The sequence below is a fragment of the Lissotriton helveticus genome, chromosome 1_1, assembly GCF_964261635.1.
Source record: "Lissotriton helveticus chromosome 1_1, aLisHel1.1, whole genome shotgun sequence".
Taxonomy (NCBI): domain Eukaryota; kingdom Metazoa; phylum Chordata; class Amphibia; order Caudata; family Salamandridae; genus Lissotriton; species Lissotriton helveticus.
This window is the reverse complement of record NC_136057.1, coordinates 341,230,040-341,246,374: the sequence shown is the minus strand read 5'-3', so window position 1 is coordinate 341,246,374 and position 16,335 is coordinate 341,230,040. Positions and strand designations below refer to the sequence as shown.

Genomic DNA, 16,335 nt, shown 5'->3' with positions numbered 1-16,335 from the left:
CCGTCACTTTACAGACTTGGTCTCCTCAGCCATTGATGTAGTTCTTCCTACTAAAATCGCTCATCCTTATCATCCTTCTCCTTCAGCCTCTTGGTACACTACTACATTAAAAATGTTTAAATCCCACTGTAACAAAATTTGAACATCTCTGGAGATTTGACTGCACTGAACCGGCAAAACGAACTTTACACAAGGATGTTATTAGAAGCCAATGCTGCCTATCTCTTTGCCAGCGTTTTGAATGTTTGCAACCCGTCTAAAGAATTGTTTGAAGTGTTCCAGTCCATTCAGGCTCCTGGTTGTCTTCAGGCTATGTTAACTTCTTCCAAACGTTTGTGCAACAATCTATCTGAATATTTTTCTAACAAGATTGACAAAATCTGCCAATCTCTTTTGACAACCCCAAGCAATCCCAACCTTGCTCCATTATCCGCACCCACTCCTAAATTTACCTCTTTCCCTTCTATTCTTAGGGAAGACCTTCCCACTCTTTTGTCCTCATTTGAATCCAACTCACCTTCTGATCCATGTCCCCAGAATATTCCACAGCCCTCTAACTTTCGCTCTTCTTGATTTGTGTAATACATTTCCTAACTCAACCCATGTATCTCTTATTGGGAAAATCACATTGGTCATTCCTTTATTGAAGAAACCTAATGCTGACCCATCTTGTATGAAATCTTTGTGTCCTACTTCTCTCTTGCCATTGCCAGTTTTTTTGTTTATATTTCTATATTGGGAGTTTTACTTTTCATGGTACATAGTTACACATCATCATTAATACATGATGACAGGTGTATACAGGCAGTTGAATGGTATCATTGCATCATAGAACAACCATCCCATCGTATATTATACATCACGTATAGGAAACAGCTAAATGAAATGGAAATTACACATCAGGTGGACTATTACTGGCAAAGGTAGGTTGCCTGGTGCCTGCATATGTGGGTTTCCACAAGGCGTGGGTTGGTATTCAGTCCCCAGCTCTATCCCTGTAAACCTCCTTTTATATTGTCCATGATTGTGTTCCCAATACGGATAAGCCGACTACGTGGGTGTCGGGGGGGAAACATAGAACATAGAACAATTAACTGAGGGGGAAAGTGAGGGAGAAGGGGGGGTTGGGGAGCCTATGGATTGTCTCACACAAAAATAAGGGGGAGAGGGTATTCTACTCCACTACCCCAACTCTCCAATAATAACCTAAGAACACTAAGAGGGGTAGAGAGGAGCAAGGATCTAGATAAAGTATGCAGGGACACACAGAGTGTTTGTAAAAGTTGCCCTCACTCACACACAAAATTGTGTGTGACATGCTTCATCATCGGGTCTGCTTACAATACATCCTGGCATAGCCACACACAGGGTGGAGCATAGGGGTGGGGGTAACATAAAACAGTACAGACAGACAAAAACGTTCATTAACGGAAGGTGAGTACAAAGTGTTACCAACCCTGACTGGGAAAGCGTGATAAGAACAAGTGCAGTGGAAGTGCTGTTAAAACTGCATCATGGGTACTCTATACATTATAGAATTACCCTATGCCCACATTCGAGGGTCATGCCGGTCTTCTTCAGGACTCCTTATCCGGCCCAGTCCACCCTATTACCTTATTTAGGTTAGTATCCAGAGTGAATTAATGCAAAAGTCCTGCTTTGTGTATGTATTCCCCTTTTAAACACGGGACACATATACTGTAAAGATAAAGAACATACAACAGGAATTATTTCAGAGGTCCCTTTTTCTGAGACAATGAGTTCTCATTCCATTCACATAGGACATTCTCTTAAACTTTGTAATATATTCTCCCTATTATAGCCAAAATAGGCCATGTAGCAACACTGGATATTACTGAATTAGTCTATCCAGTGTCCAGGTATCTATCATTGCACCCCCCAGTGATTTCGGCAAACAACTTATCCACATAAATTAGCAACTTTTGAGGTAGCGTTATTGACCTCATAACACATAAGAATCAGCACCCAACCGCCACACTCACCAAGTCTATTGTAATCCCGGGCTTGCAATGGCAGCGGGCTGGGTGAATCTCCGAGGACACAACCTAGGAGGTCAAAGAAGAATGCAGAGAGGACAACATGATCCACCCGTAGTTACTATAGCCCAAATACCTCGGACCAAACCCCAAAGTCATTCCTCTGTCACCAGTTGCAGAGTCGCAAGAGATACGGTGCAGCAAAGTTAAGCACCTGCACCCGAGTTTAAAAAGTCCCGTGCTCCCACTTACTGTCCCTAGGAAGATTCAAGCCTTGTTGGCCAGCCGCGGTCCTGCCGTGAAGTTCAAAAGCGGCCGGCAAATGCTCTCATGAAATACTTTGCTTCCTGTTCTCCGGGCCAATCATCAGATAGCATGCTCCCCACGTGACCGCATATGACGCATGATGTCACCGGGAGGCACACCCCAGGATCGCGAGGGCAGAGAGACGCGGGAGTTGTCTAGACCGTCCCGGTCAATAAATCAAGGATATTTAAAATATTTTTTTCATGCAATCTCCGCCCATATTCAATGTTTGGCTGTACAACAATTTATACACATTGCGGAACGAAGGTAAACATAATGCGCCCAAAGGGACTGGAAGCTTTCCCCTCGTGACTAACCACGTCCTATGGTGTCACCCTAGCTCTGCCCTGATGGTCCCACGATGAAACACTGCATTCCTTTACCCAAGGGTACCAAACCACATAAGGTAAACAAATTAATGAAAAGATCTCCAAAAAGTCATTTTACCTTCATGCCCGGCCAGGTATAAAATTATGGACAGGGCAATCCACAGTCAAACTACATACGGGGACCGAAGGGGATGATCATTTGAAGGCTTTCATACCATGAGTCAAGGTCCAAACTCTAAATTTTTACCAATAAGGGGTACCCTAGGAAGGTTATCAAAAGAGCCAGGAAAAGGGCTACCAACACCAACCGGGAAGTACTATTGACCAAGACAACCAGACCTGAATCCAACAAACTGGTGTTTGTATCCAATGTTAATACAGCCTCCCAACAAATCAAACGGCTGATTCTAGAGAATTGGAGAATCCTAAATTCTAGTGTTTGAATGTGGAGAAACCCCTATTTTCATTCAGACAAAGTCAACATTTGAAGGACCGCCTGGTCCATACCAGACCCAGGACCACCAGAGGGGGAGGAGGTACAACATCTAGCATCCTACCTCCAGTGAGAGGCCACACGCAGTGTGGCACATGTAGTGTATGCCACCTCACTACTAACACGAAGTGTATCGACATCGGTCTTAACTTTCCCTGGGAACAGAGATCCCACACGAATTGCAACACTGAGGGGGTCATTTACTTGATCACGTGCCCCTGTAGGAAGCAATATGTGGGGATGACGAGTAGAAAAGTCAAAACCCGGATTATGGAGCACCGCAGTACTGTTAGATGTGGCAGGTCTAACATAAAATTGACTGCATAATTCCTTGAGATGGGACATACTACGGAGGATCTCAGATGGACCGTGATTGAGATACCACAGGTCATCCCTGCAAATGTTAATTCTGGTGGGGATAGAAATAGAGCCCTGTTTCTACGTGAGCAAAAATGGTTTGTATCGCCTAAAAAGTCACCTCCTGGGTCTCAATGATGAGATCCCATGGCACTCAATTAATAGATGAGGCTCCCAAGAGGGAATCTATGATGTATCGTTTCATTAAATATGTGGCCAGGTGGAGGTCTGCTGTATGAGGTGAAGATTCTGGGTGTACACCTCTGTGTGATTTAACTACCGTTGAGGGCTAAATCAATGTGGTCTGTGATCGCATCTCCACCTCCTGGAGTACTCTGTCTGTGGGTGTATGTGACATCAGGCCCTGGTATGGTCACATGTTCTATTTAAAATGAACTGATGTCGGTATTTAAAAAAAATACATTATTTAGAGTTTTGACCTTGACTCATGGTATAGAAGCCTTCAAATGATCATCTCCTTCGGTCCCCGTATGTAGTTTGACTGTGGTTTGCCCTGTACATAATTTTATACCTGGCCGGACATGAAGGTAGAATGACTTATTGGAGATCTTTTCATTCATTTGTTTACCTTACGTGGTTCTGTACCCTTGGGTAAAGGAATGCAGTGTTTCGTCGTGGAACCATCAGGGCAGAGCTTGGGTGACACCATGGGACGTGGTTTGTCACATGGGGAAAGCTTCCAGTCCCTTAAGGTAACAGGGTGGACTGGGCCGGATAAGGAGTCCTGAAGAAGACCAGCGTGACCCTCGAATGTGGGCACAGGGTAATTCGGTCGAAACATGTTAACTTTAGCAGTCCTGGGGGGGCTGATGTGAGTCCTTAATCCTCACAGATATACCCACCCTTTTCTATTTTTAATCCTGTCTGTGGGACTCTGGAATAAAATAATGTATAGAGTACCCATGAGGCAGTTTTAACATCACTTCCACTGCACTTGTCCTTATCACGCTTTCCCAGTCAGGGTTGGTAACACTTTGTACTCACCTTCTGTTTATGAAAGTTTTTGTCTGTCTGTACTGTTTTATGTTACCCCCACCCCTATGCTTCACCCTGTGCGTGGCTACGCCAGGGTGTATTGAAGCAGAGCCGATGATGAAGCATGTCACACACAATTTTGTTTGTGAGTGAGGGCAACTTTTACAAACACTGTGTGTGTCCCTGCATGCTTTATCTAGATCCTTGCTCCTCTCTACCCCTCTTAGTGTGTTTAGCCTATGAATTGTATCATGGTAGTTGCCTATGTTGTGGCTGATTCTGGTTTGCCCGTTAAGGAGCTGTGGTGTCAGTAGCGAGGGGGAGAGAGGAGCCCGTCGGGGTTGCGTCTCCCATCATGGACCGGAATGTTAGTCTGATGGGGCCCTAGTACACAATCGGCCCTTCACATCACATGGCTGTTACGTGTTAGTGTTTGCTTGCGCCATGGGTGACAGGGGTGGACTTTGGGATTGGGATTGTGTGGCCGGTGGTGAGTCCTCTAGTGTTGCCTCTTGAACAAATTGGAACAGGAGTTGTACCCATTCCATGGAGATGGGATGTTTACGTATCCCTTTTACCTCCTTGTCTCCCAGTGTTTCTTCCTCTGCTGCCCCCACTTTTTTATGGTGCCTATCCAGACTGCTTCAGGGGGTCCTGGCGGGGCCCTCCAATGCATGGCTATTCCACGTTTCGCTAAAAGCATAGCTAGGGATGCAACCCTGCATTGCACCTTTTCTGGCCTCCCACTGCGGAAGACAGCTAGGGCACGCCTCCCACGTAGAAATATTCATGAGGTTGACTGTCGCCCTTAGGGTCTGATGTACCCTATCCCTATACTGTTGGATTGTGGGACAGTCCCAGAACATGTGTTTAAAGTTCGCCTCGGGTGTTTGGCATCTGGGGCATGCGAAATGTGTATCGGGGTAAAACCGGTGGAGCCGGTGAGGTATTAAGTATGCACGATGTAAAATATTGAGTTGAATGTTTTTGAAGCGTGCGTTCCTAGAAAACTTTTTTGGGTACTCTAGTGCCTTTTATCACTCTTTGTCTTCTGTATTGCCATTGCCATTGCTAGTTAAGGTCTTAAAAAGGGAAATAAATTCCATATCTCTCAATTATTAGAGGCTAAAAGCCTTTTAATAATAATAATAATAATAATAAGCCATTTGTAAAGCGCCTGGCTACACAAAAGAACAGTGTGTCCCCGCGCTAACTGCTGCTAGATTTCAGTCAAGCTATCCAGGCTGATGAAGGCTGATAGCCAGAAACCGGTCCTTGGATGCTTGATTCCGGTCTGGGAAAGACATGGCTTGGTAGTTCGGACTGGACTGTTCCCATGAGGCACAGGGTCAGAGCTGATTTGCATATAGCCAGTGTCTAACCCAGGGTGGTGTGGAGTGCAAAAAAACGATGGATTTAGGCCCAGATCCTTGTACTGGGGTGAATGTATGACATTGTTCTACATTCTGTCCATCAACTGTGTTTTTTGCAATTTTCACCCCGAGTGGTCTGGGTATGCTCAGACGTGAGTCCCAGGCTCTCCACACCACTGGAGTCAAGCTATCCAGGCTGATGAAGGCTGATAGCCAGAAACCGGTCCTTGGATGCTTGATTCCGGTCTGGGAAAGACATGGCTTGGTAGTTCGGACTGGACTGTTCCCATGAGGCACAGGGTCAGAGCTGATTTGCATATAGCCAGTGTCTAACCCAGGGTGGTGTGGAGTGCAAAAAAACGATGGATTTAGGCCCAGATCCTTGTACTGGGGTGAATGTATGACATTGTTCTACATTCTGTCCATCAACTGTGTTTTTTGCAATTTTCACCCCGTGTGGTCTGGGTATGCTCAGACGTGAGTCCCAGGCTCTCCACACCACTGGAGTCAAGCTATCCAGGCTGATGAAGGCTGATAGCCAGAAACCGGTCCTTGGATGCTTGATTCCGGTCTAAGAAAGACATGGCTTGGTAGTTCGGACTGGACTGTTCCCATGAGGCACAGGGTCAGAGCTGATTTGCATATAGCCAGTGTCTAACCCAGGGTGGTGTGGAGTGCAAAAAAACGATGGATTTAGGCCCAGATCCTTGTACTGGGGTGAATGTATGATATTGTTCTACATTCTGTCCATCAACTGTGTTTTTTGCAATTTTCACCCCGAGTGGTCTGGGTATGCTCAGACGTGAGTCCCAGGCTCTCCACACCACTGGAGTCAAGCTATCCAGGCTGATGAAGGCTGATAGCCAGAAACCGGTCCTTGGATGCTTGATTCCGGTCTAAGAAAGACATGGCTTGGTAGTTCGGACTGGACTGTTCCCATGAGGCACAGGGTCAGAGCTGATTTGCATATAGCCAGTGTCTAACCCAGGGTGGTGTGGAGTGCAAAAAAACGATGGATTTAGGCCCAGATCCTTGTACTGGGGTGAATGTATGACATTGTTCTACATTCTGTCCATCAACTGTGTTTTTTGCAATTTTCACCCGAGTGGTCTGGGTATGCTCAGACGTGAGTCCCAGGCTCTCCACACCACTGGAGTCAAGCTATCCAGGCTGATGAAGGCTGATAGCCAGAAACCGGTCCTTGGATGCTTGATTCCGGTCTGGGAAAGACATGGCTTGGTAGTTCGGACTGGACTGTTCCCATGAGGCACAGGGTCAGAGCTGATTTGCATATAGCCAGTGTCTAACCCAGGGTGGTGTGGAGTGCAACAAAACGATGGATTTAGGCCCAGATCCTTGTACTGGGGTGAATGTATGACATTGTTCTACATTCTGTCCATCAACTGTGTTTTTTGCAATTTTCACCCCGAGTGGTCTGGGTATGCTCAGACGTGAGTCCCAGGCTCTCCACACCACTGGAGTCAAGCTATCCAGGCTGATGAAGGCTGATAGCCAGAAACCGGTCCTTGGATGCTTGATTCCGGTCTGGGAAAGACATGGCTTGGTAGTTCGGACTGGACTGTTCCCATGAGGCACAGGGTCAGAGCTGATTTGCATATAGCCAGTGTCTAACCCAGGGTGGTGTGGAGTGCAAAAAAACGATGGATTTAGGTCCAGATCCTTGTACTGGGGTGAATGTATGAAATTGTTCTACATTCTGTCCATCAACTGTGTTTTTTGCTAGATTTCAGGAGGCAGATGTTAAACAAGCCGAGGGGAAGGAAGGATTACGTGATAGGGAACAGAAGTGTTTTGAGTTTCTCCCGGAATCTAGATTCAGAAGGTTCCATTCGAAGATGGAGCGGGAGTTCCTTCCACTGTTTAGAGGCTAGGTACCTAAAAGAACGGCCACCCATTCAGGCCCTGGTGATACGGGGAAGTTTAAACAGCATCGCACCGGACGATCTTAAATTTCGAGTGGGGCGATGTACAATGAGGAGATTCTTTAGGTAATCTGGGCCCCTGCCCTGGGCGATGCGGTGCGCAAAACAAAGGGCTTTGAATTTGATCCGCTCCCTGACTGGGAGCCAGTGGAGCTTGGCCAGAGCGGTCTTCCCAGAAGCTCTGCGTGAAAGTCCGAGCACAAGGCACGCGGCGGCATTCTGAATACACTGAAGTTGATGGAGGCATTTCTTACTCAGCCCTATTAGCAGAGCGTTCCCATAATGAAGGTGCGGAGTCACTAGGGCATGAACGATAGTTTTTCTGGCTCCTATAGGGAGGAGATCTAGTACCTTCCGAAGAACCCTCAATATGCCGAAGCACCTGCCAGTCACCTTGCTGACATGGGCCTTGTAAGAGAGGTCTGAGTCCAGCACTACACCAAGGTTTCTTACAGAATCCACGGGAATGGGAGGACTGCCCAATTCAGTGGGCCACCACATGCGAGACCATGCTGATGCTGCTTTCCCAACCACCAGCAGTTCGGTTTTTTCGCCATTAAGGCGTAGGCAGTTGTTGTTCATCCAAGATGCCACTGATGATAAACAGTTGGAGAAGTTAGTGGCATCTTCTCTGTGGTCGGGCATAAGCTTAAACATCAGTTGGGTGTCGTCAGCATAGCTAACAATGCCCACCCCAAATGCCTCCACTACGTGAGCCAGGGGTTCCATATAGATATTGAACAAGGTAGGGCTCAGGTTTGAGCCCTGGGGAACCCCGTGGCTCACTTTCCGGAGGGAAGATTTGAAGGGTGGGCAGTGCATCTGAAAACTTCTGTTGGCCAAGAAGGATCGTAGCCATGCATGAGCTGATCCTACCACCCCCATCTCAGAGAGACGAGACAACAGCGTTGTGTGCAGCACAGTGCCAAAAGCTGCACTCAGATCTAATAAAACCAACGCTGCTGTCTCACCATCATCCACGATCTGTCTAAGGCACTCAGTGGAATAGAGAATGGCTGATTCGGTGGAGTAGCCAGTTCTAAATCCCGATTGTGAGGGATGGAGTGAAAGCCATTGTGGCTGCACCAAAACCACATTTATATCAGTACTATATATCCTCCGACTTTGTGGCACTGGCTGTTCAACAACCTTGGTAATGTTAGATCTTTCTGCAGCAAGTTGACACTGTGTACCACTACCTACTGTTGAGCAGTCTTCATGAAGTGGGTACACAATACCAGGCACGTGCTTGGATACAATCCTAACATGCCAATCACACTGAGGCAGTCAGTATCCTTCCATTTAAATCTACCTTCAAGTCAGTATTTCAGGGGGTCCCTCAAGAGTCTTTCTTCCCTGAGCCCCAAGCTCTTTAATATCTTTGTGCACCAATGGCTCATTTGATCTGATCCCTTGATTGCATCCCTCTTAGCTATGTAGATGATACCTAAATTCTCTTCTCACTAGACGATTCAAACTCTCCAGCTACACCCAAATTTAAAGATTGCATGACACGCATCACTGAATGTATGCTCGAAATTCCCTCAAAATCAACGAACACGAAACCGAGATCATGGTCATCCCACACAGAGATCCCCTGATCTTGTCTCTCTCAACCCTTGGTCACTGGGCCTTGGCCCCCGGCCATCCCAACTACAACAGTAACATAGGATGGGTCAGATTAACATAGGATTGTATTTGATCATGGATTTTCATTCTCTACGTAAGTAGGCAAGCTTACACACGTTTCAACATTTTAAGAATTCTAAGAATACATTTCCTGTACCACTCTAAAAATTCTGAAATGTTGACTATTCAAGATACCATATTCATTAGATTAGACTACTGTAATGCCCTTCTTTTTGATGTCCCTCAATACATCATCCAGCACCTCTAACAATTACAAAACGCAGCCAGAAATGCCTTGTCTCTACCTAAGTGATCTTCAGCCTCTTCGGCACTCAATGCCTTTCACTGGATTGCTTAAAAAAAGCATCATGTTTAAAGCACTCTATCTAGTTTTCAAAGCCACACACAATTCAGACCCTCTATATCTTGACAGGAAACTCAACTGGTACCGGCCATCTTGGGTCTTGAGTTCTGCATCAGCTTGTTGTTTCTCAACACCATCTTTCCAAATGGGGAGTCCACGCTTTTTCAATCTTTGTGGCTCACCTATGGAACTCTTCCTTTTCATCTTCGCTCACAAACACAGTTACTTCCTTTCTGCATATTGTTTAAAACCTTGCTATGGAGAAGCACAACTAGGTTGCTTCTCTGTGCCCCGCCTATGTCGATCATAGTGCCATGACACCAAGTGCCTTCCTCAAATGGATCTCTGTGCACTGTGTCCAGTCCCTTTCATCGTCGGTCTCGCAGACCAAAGTCTCAATTGCCTTTCTGCCCCTGTGTCTCTTAACACTATGTCCCCAGTGCCTTTCATCGCCCGTCTGTTAACACTATAACCCATGCCTTTCTTCCCATGTCTCACTCCACACTGTCCCCAGTGCTGTTTCACCAGTGGGTGTCCTGGCACTCGGACACCAGTGCGTTTGTTTCTCCGTGTCATTCGGCACTATGCCCCCTGTGCTTAGTGATAAATTGCTAATAGAGTGTGCTACAAACATATGTACTGATCCCCATACCTCTTCATACGACTCACAAACTAAATATATAAGAAAAACTAAACCCATCTGTACAAAGGGCCTATATGCCATTGTGCTACTCCAACCTTGGCTCGTAAGGGTGGCCACAAGGTAAAACAATTCAAATTCGAGTTTGGATTCTCAGGCTTCACACAACCTTTTCGATTTCACCATAAAACAGTGAAAAGATGGTATAAAAGCGATACTTTAGTTCAGAGACTTTACAGCCCATAGCACGTGCAGCATCGTGTTATTTCGCAAGAAACACTGGTATGTTTGGTTTCCTGTTCAAGGCAGAAATAATCTGTGGCAGTTGGAACATTTCCTTTTCCTTGGTTTCATTGCCTTAAATGTTTCTTATATCTATTTTCACCCAGGGCTGCTTGCATCTCTCCAGAGAGCTGGTTGTTCCAGGGGCTTGTACAATGGGTTGTCACCCAGTAGAGTCTGGTACTAAGCGATGTAACCCAACGGGTCTGTATGCAGCACCTTCATGTGACGTGGTATCCTTTCATGTGTCATGGGCCAAAACACGTGTACGGCTTGAATCAGCTCCTCCCACACTGCAGGCACGAGGTGGCCGTGGTCCGCTTGTAGTCAGTAAATTATGTGGTGTTCTTCCTCTGCTAAGGGCCTGCATGGTTCTCTCTCTCGGGTGCTTGGCTGTTCAAGTGAGGCACATCACTCCCTCGTAGCGATACTCTACACTCCTAGAGATGAGATTTGGAGACGGTGCCCAGGTGGTGAAGAATAGCTTCCCAGAATCTCGGGACTACATGGCCATCATGCTTGGAGACACAAAGGAGGGAAGGCACTAGACACATACTGTTGAGATACACGGGGGAGGGGGGAGAGGCACCGGGACCAATGTATAACTTGCTTCTAAACTGTGTCCTACATGGCTCAATATATATACCACACGTGTTTACGGGGAACGTTTTGTTCCCGATGTTTGGGTACCCTGTGTGATATGCAAATTGGTGAAGTTGTGTCACTGTGATTTTTGTAGTTATGGGATGAGGGTGTGCGAGACAAAAGGGAAGTCTAAACATGTGAAATTATCACTTTTTGAATATATCGACTTAGGGTATAGGCGCAGGATGTTTTTTGAATGTGGCTTGTTCAGTGCATGACAATGCAATGGAGACCGGAAACACTGGATGTGGTTTTGGGATCAATTCTGGATTTAGGTGTGTATTGATGGTGCATTTGATTATATGGCCCTATTGTAGTGGGGAGTTCATTTGAGGCATGCTACTAGCATTATCTGTTGTTCATTATATTGGATGACAACTATGGTGTCCATTACAGATGTGCATGGTATTTGCCATGTGCATTAAGTGATCAGCAAATTGTGACCCAGGTTTGCCCGGTCATTTTCTATAGTTGTGATAATAGGCCAGTTGTGTGTTGGCCTGTTCTGTGACATCGAAGAACAATAACAACAAACCTCCCCCTATCAATTAATTGTGTAGGTAATACATCCAAAAATAGGAGAAACATCATTGTCCCACAGACAAATTTCTTACCTTAATTTATTTGATCAAAAAGTAGTTTTTTTAAACAATTGTATATATACATTCAGTTATGACAAATCTCATCATTTCTATACATAAAATCACTAAAGCAGCCCCACCAAAACATTAAGCAAAAAATCATCACACATCAATGGCCATACCACAACTAACAGGCACACCAAACACACCAGACATGTCTAAATAAAGGAAAAAGAACTGTTTATCAAACAAATCATACATATAAGAAACACACAATAAATATTACAAAACATCAATATATGGTAACAAAACAAAGAAAGCATCCCCCTTTCACTGTAGCTTATTTAATATTGTGATATTTAAAGGCCCAAGTCGTGTTACTTATTTTTCAAATTACTTTACATGTTAAATGGGGAATATCATGTGGCGCCGCGGCTAGGGCGACTGACGCTGGAATCTGGGGATCAGGGTTCGATCCCCGGCTCCGGCGGCAGGTTAGCCCAGCACCATGTGACTCTGGGCAATAGCTCACTTAATCTTCCCGACGGCCCCCAGCGCCTAGAGACCCTTACGGGTGATTGTGCGCTTTACAAATGTGGATTATTATATGTAAATCATTTCATTAGAATCGTAGACATTTTACTGACATGATCTTATTTATAGTTTATTGCCAGTGATGAGATTTGAGACACCCATTTGAAATGGTATATTTGTTCTTACAGACTACAGAATAGACTCATTTTGATGCTTACAGAACATTGATACGTGATTTGGGGTATGTATTATCTAAAAGAACTATTGCTATAGGAATTTTATGAGGATTGACTTTTTGATGAAGCCAAAACTTAAGCAATTTGTCGGAGGACTGATGTCGTTTATAATGTTTTATATTTGCAGTAGAAGAATGTATATCACATGTACTGTATGAATCGAGTCCTCTGCCATGTTGCTTATAAAAGGAGGTTGTACTAAATATCATAATAGAATGTTTTTAATTAGAGGAATGACTACATTATAAAAATTGTTGTGTGGAAGTTTATGGTAGTCCATAATCAGTTACTAGATTGTATCTACGGTGTGATTTGCAATCGTTGTAATTTGGCTTTTAAAAGTGCATATATGATTTTCCAGTTTTGAGAAACTTCAGTATGAATGAGGCCCATTGTCTGAAGGCTGACTTTCAATGAAGAAAGTCTTTGGAACTTGTGGGGTGAATATTCTTTCCTGATCAATATAGATCACAATTGAAAGGAACAATTGATGTATTGAATTTGTATTGAGGGAAAAGGGATTTATTTAATCATATTTGAGTGCTATCCCATCTATACTACTTCAATCCTTCACCGTAACTTAGCGCCATATCATATGTGCTATAGCTCTGCATGCGTCTGTGGGCTACGCTGGAGCGAATATGTTGCTTAGGTCATGTTGTATCAGACTATGGTTCCTTGTAGTTTTTTTAATTTAAGAGAAGCAGTTTAACATTAATAACAGAGTATACATTTCTTATTTATTCACTGCCTAGTTAAACATTTAGTGGGGTTGTTTTCCAATAATTTAGCATCAATTATTTCAAATTATCCTTTCCGTGCACTTAGCCATACGCCAGTCACTCCCTCCATGCCTCATTTAGTCTGTGCTCCAAAATCTAGACATCTATGTCAAAGCCATGGTACTTCTATACTGCAAAAAGATAGAAGGGTTGGAAAAGGCACTATGTACCTGGGCTCCACACAATACACTTTCTACCACAACACCTCAAAAAGGATCAGCAACCTCAACCTTTTCAAGAAATCAACCATTAACATGAATAAATACAATCTGACAAGTTACTCCAAAATTCTACTGCTAGGTGACATTTAAAATAATATCTGAAATAATGTATTGCTCCTGCGGATTTCTAACACCTAAGTATAGGTTTGCAGTGGACTTTGTTGAACCGAACATAAATCACTCTTGCAGCTTTTCTTTATTATGCCTTGAATAGTCCCCTCCCTCTAAAATTTCAAATAATATGACAGATCCTTTTCTCATTTGCCACTATGTGGACCTTATCTTCCAGCAATGTCAACGATGGGTACTCAGAAGGGCCCTAGAGCGAGAACCAACTTGTGGACCACTACCCCCCAACCCACCCCTTGACACACATTTCTCATCTCCCTTTCCTCCGAATGTACTCCACTTACACAAAATCTTAGACGTCAATCACCTGATTAGTTCTTAATCAAATTAACCAATGCAGCTTTCAGGTAAAGTCTGTATGGATGAATGAATGCATGACTTACACAAGACAACAACATTCTGGTGGAAACGAGACGAGGGGAAAGCGGGGCAGCTCCATCTAGCAAACCCAGAAGGTTTACACTGTTTTGCTAAAGTTGTGATGTCCCTCAGTGTCAGAGTTTTTGAGGACTGAGAGTCAATGCCTGCCCAACCAGAAGTGTCTAAGCTGTGGTACTGGTTTGAGTAGTAGGCTTTAGAGGCAAAGTAAGGTGAATGGGAGGGATTAAGCATTCTGACACTTCCTTCAAGAACGAAGAGGCAGGAGTGTTGGACGCAGCAATATGTCTGGTAGCGAATTTCGAATTTGATGGTCTTGACTACTTGGAGTCATTGAAGGGATGTACAAGCCCTGGTTGATTCTTAAACAAACATGTTAAAGGCACAGACAAGTCACACAGCAAGGTTTTGCAGTCGCTGAAATGTGTCACTCAGAGTGGCAAATGAGAACCAGACAAATGACATCAAAATAGTTGAGTGTAGATGACGCAAAGGCTCTTACTATGGTTCGACTGTGGTTGAGGGAAATAAAAAGTAAGAAGGAAGATCTTGAGAGAGACCACCAAGTTGACGTGACTTGATAGAATAGATGTGTGAGGGGGTCCATTCTCCTCATCATCCCTCAAGAGCAGAATCTTGGCCTCATCTAAATTTGGATTTCAGAAAACTACTTAAGGAAATTTGTCTGCATCAGGAATTAATAGAAAATAAGACACTTGCCGAAGAGGACCAAAGTTAAACTTGGTACTGCAGTCCCGGCATACCAATTGTTTACAAATTGACTCTGTAAAGTGGTATGCAAAGCTTCAGTGAAGGCCAAATACATCACATGCACAGTCCATAGCTGTCAAGTTGTGCATGTCCACGTGTGACTAGTTAGTCCAGTCCCGTGTTGTGGGACTTAAAGTCCTGGGTTGTATATGGGGATTAAGACTACACTACCTAGAATTCTTAGGAAAAACAGGACTGGACTAGCTAGTCACACATGAACCTAGCAAACTTGGCAGCTATGACAGTCAGTTTGTCTAGTCCCCTAGTCAAAGGACACTGCTGGTTCAAACATGCACAAGGCAATATGGCTGCCAGTAGATAGACACCACTTATACCACACCTTACTCCTGGGAGAGGGGAAGGGTTGGGAGCAGGGGCTAAATCTCATGGTTTCTCTGCTGTAGGTGCCTAGGCGCCCTCTACCTTAAAGCGGGCCCTGCTGTAGAGATGCTAGTGCATGGCAAAATACAGTCGAGCAAACAGGTTGTGCACACAATACATTCCAGGGTTTGATAAAACTGCACTTGTGAACAATAAATGTTTGCCTGCTCCACTCACCAGTACAGGAGGACCAGGGCGATGGCCAGCAGGGTCACGGTGATGAGGGCTCCGCCCACTTCCAGAGGGGGGCTCCCGGGCTCCATGTTGCTGTGCTGGGTGGCAGGGTCCTTCCCTTGCCCGACCTCGGGCCCGCGTCCACTGACAGGAACCGAAACCTGCGAGGAAGGAGAGAGGAAGGCACGGCTGATTCCAGGCATTGCAAGCACGCTTATCTCACAGAGCGGTAACCACCGCAAGCCAGTCACGTCCCTTCCTGAAGGCAAGGGGGGGACATGAGGGGACCCGCGCTCTCGGTCCTCCACGTCTGAGGGATGAAACAGCAGAATTTGTGACCACCAGAGCTATAAATATTTACAGGAAAGCAAACGCATGAGGGCTCTGTCACGGAGAGGACCCCCCCTGATGGAATACACAAGTCAAGGCTGTAAATAAATTATGGTATTTATACAATAAAGTGCTCTTTACTCTACTAAATAGAAGAGCCCTTAGGCACGTTACAAGGACTTTCTAGACAAAACTCAAGAATTAGGCCGTAGCTATGAAGAACAAAATGACAGTATCATATTGGAAAAGCTGAGGCATCTTGACTATGAATGCGTTGAGGTAGAGGTCGCGCCCTTGAGGCTACACATGAGAGCACGTGCACATTCCACACCGGGGTCCTCCATTCCAAACTGCACTGCCGCCAGCACGCGACCTCCTGCGTCACCTCGAAGGCCTCGCAGCCGGCGCAGGCGCAGAGCTCACCTGGACCTGTCTACAGCAGGGAGCACTGTGGATAACTGGCC

The 16,335-nt window shown here is 45.1% G+C and overlaps 1 protein-coding gene across 1 annotated transcript in view; it reads right to left on the bottom strand.

The window, feature by feature from the left end:
- Positions 1–16,335, bottom strand: part of TBXAS1 (thromboxane A synthase 1) — a 458,190-nt gene that overhangs the window by 351,128 nt on the left and 90,727 nt on the right. The window contains exon 2 of the mRNA XM_078673199.1: positions 15,545–15,702. Within this exon, the coding sequence (XP_078529325.1) occupies positions 15,545–15,630 (86 nt within the window). The 5' untranslated portion in view covers positions 15,631–15,702. The remainder of the gene's footprint in view (positions 1–15,544; positions 15,703–16,335) is intronic.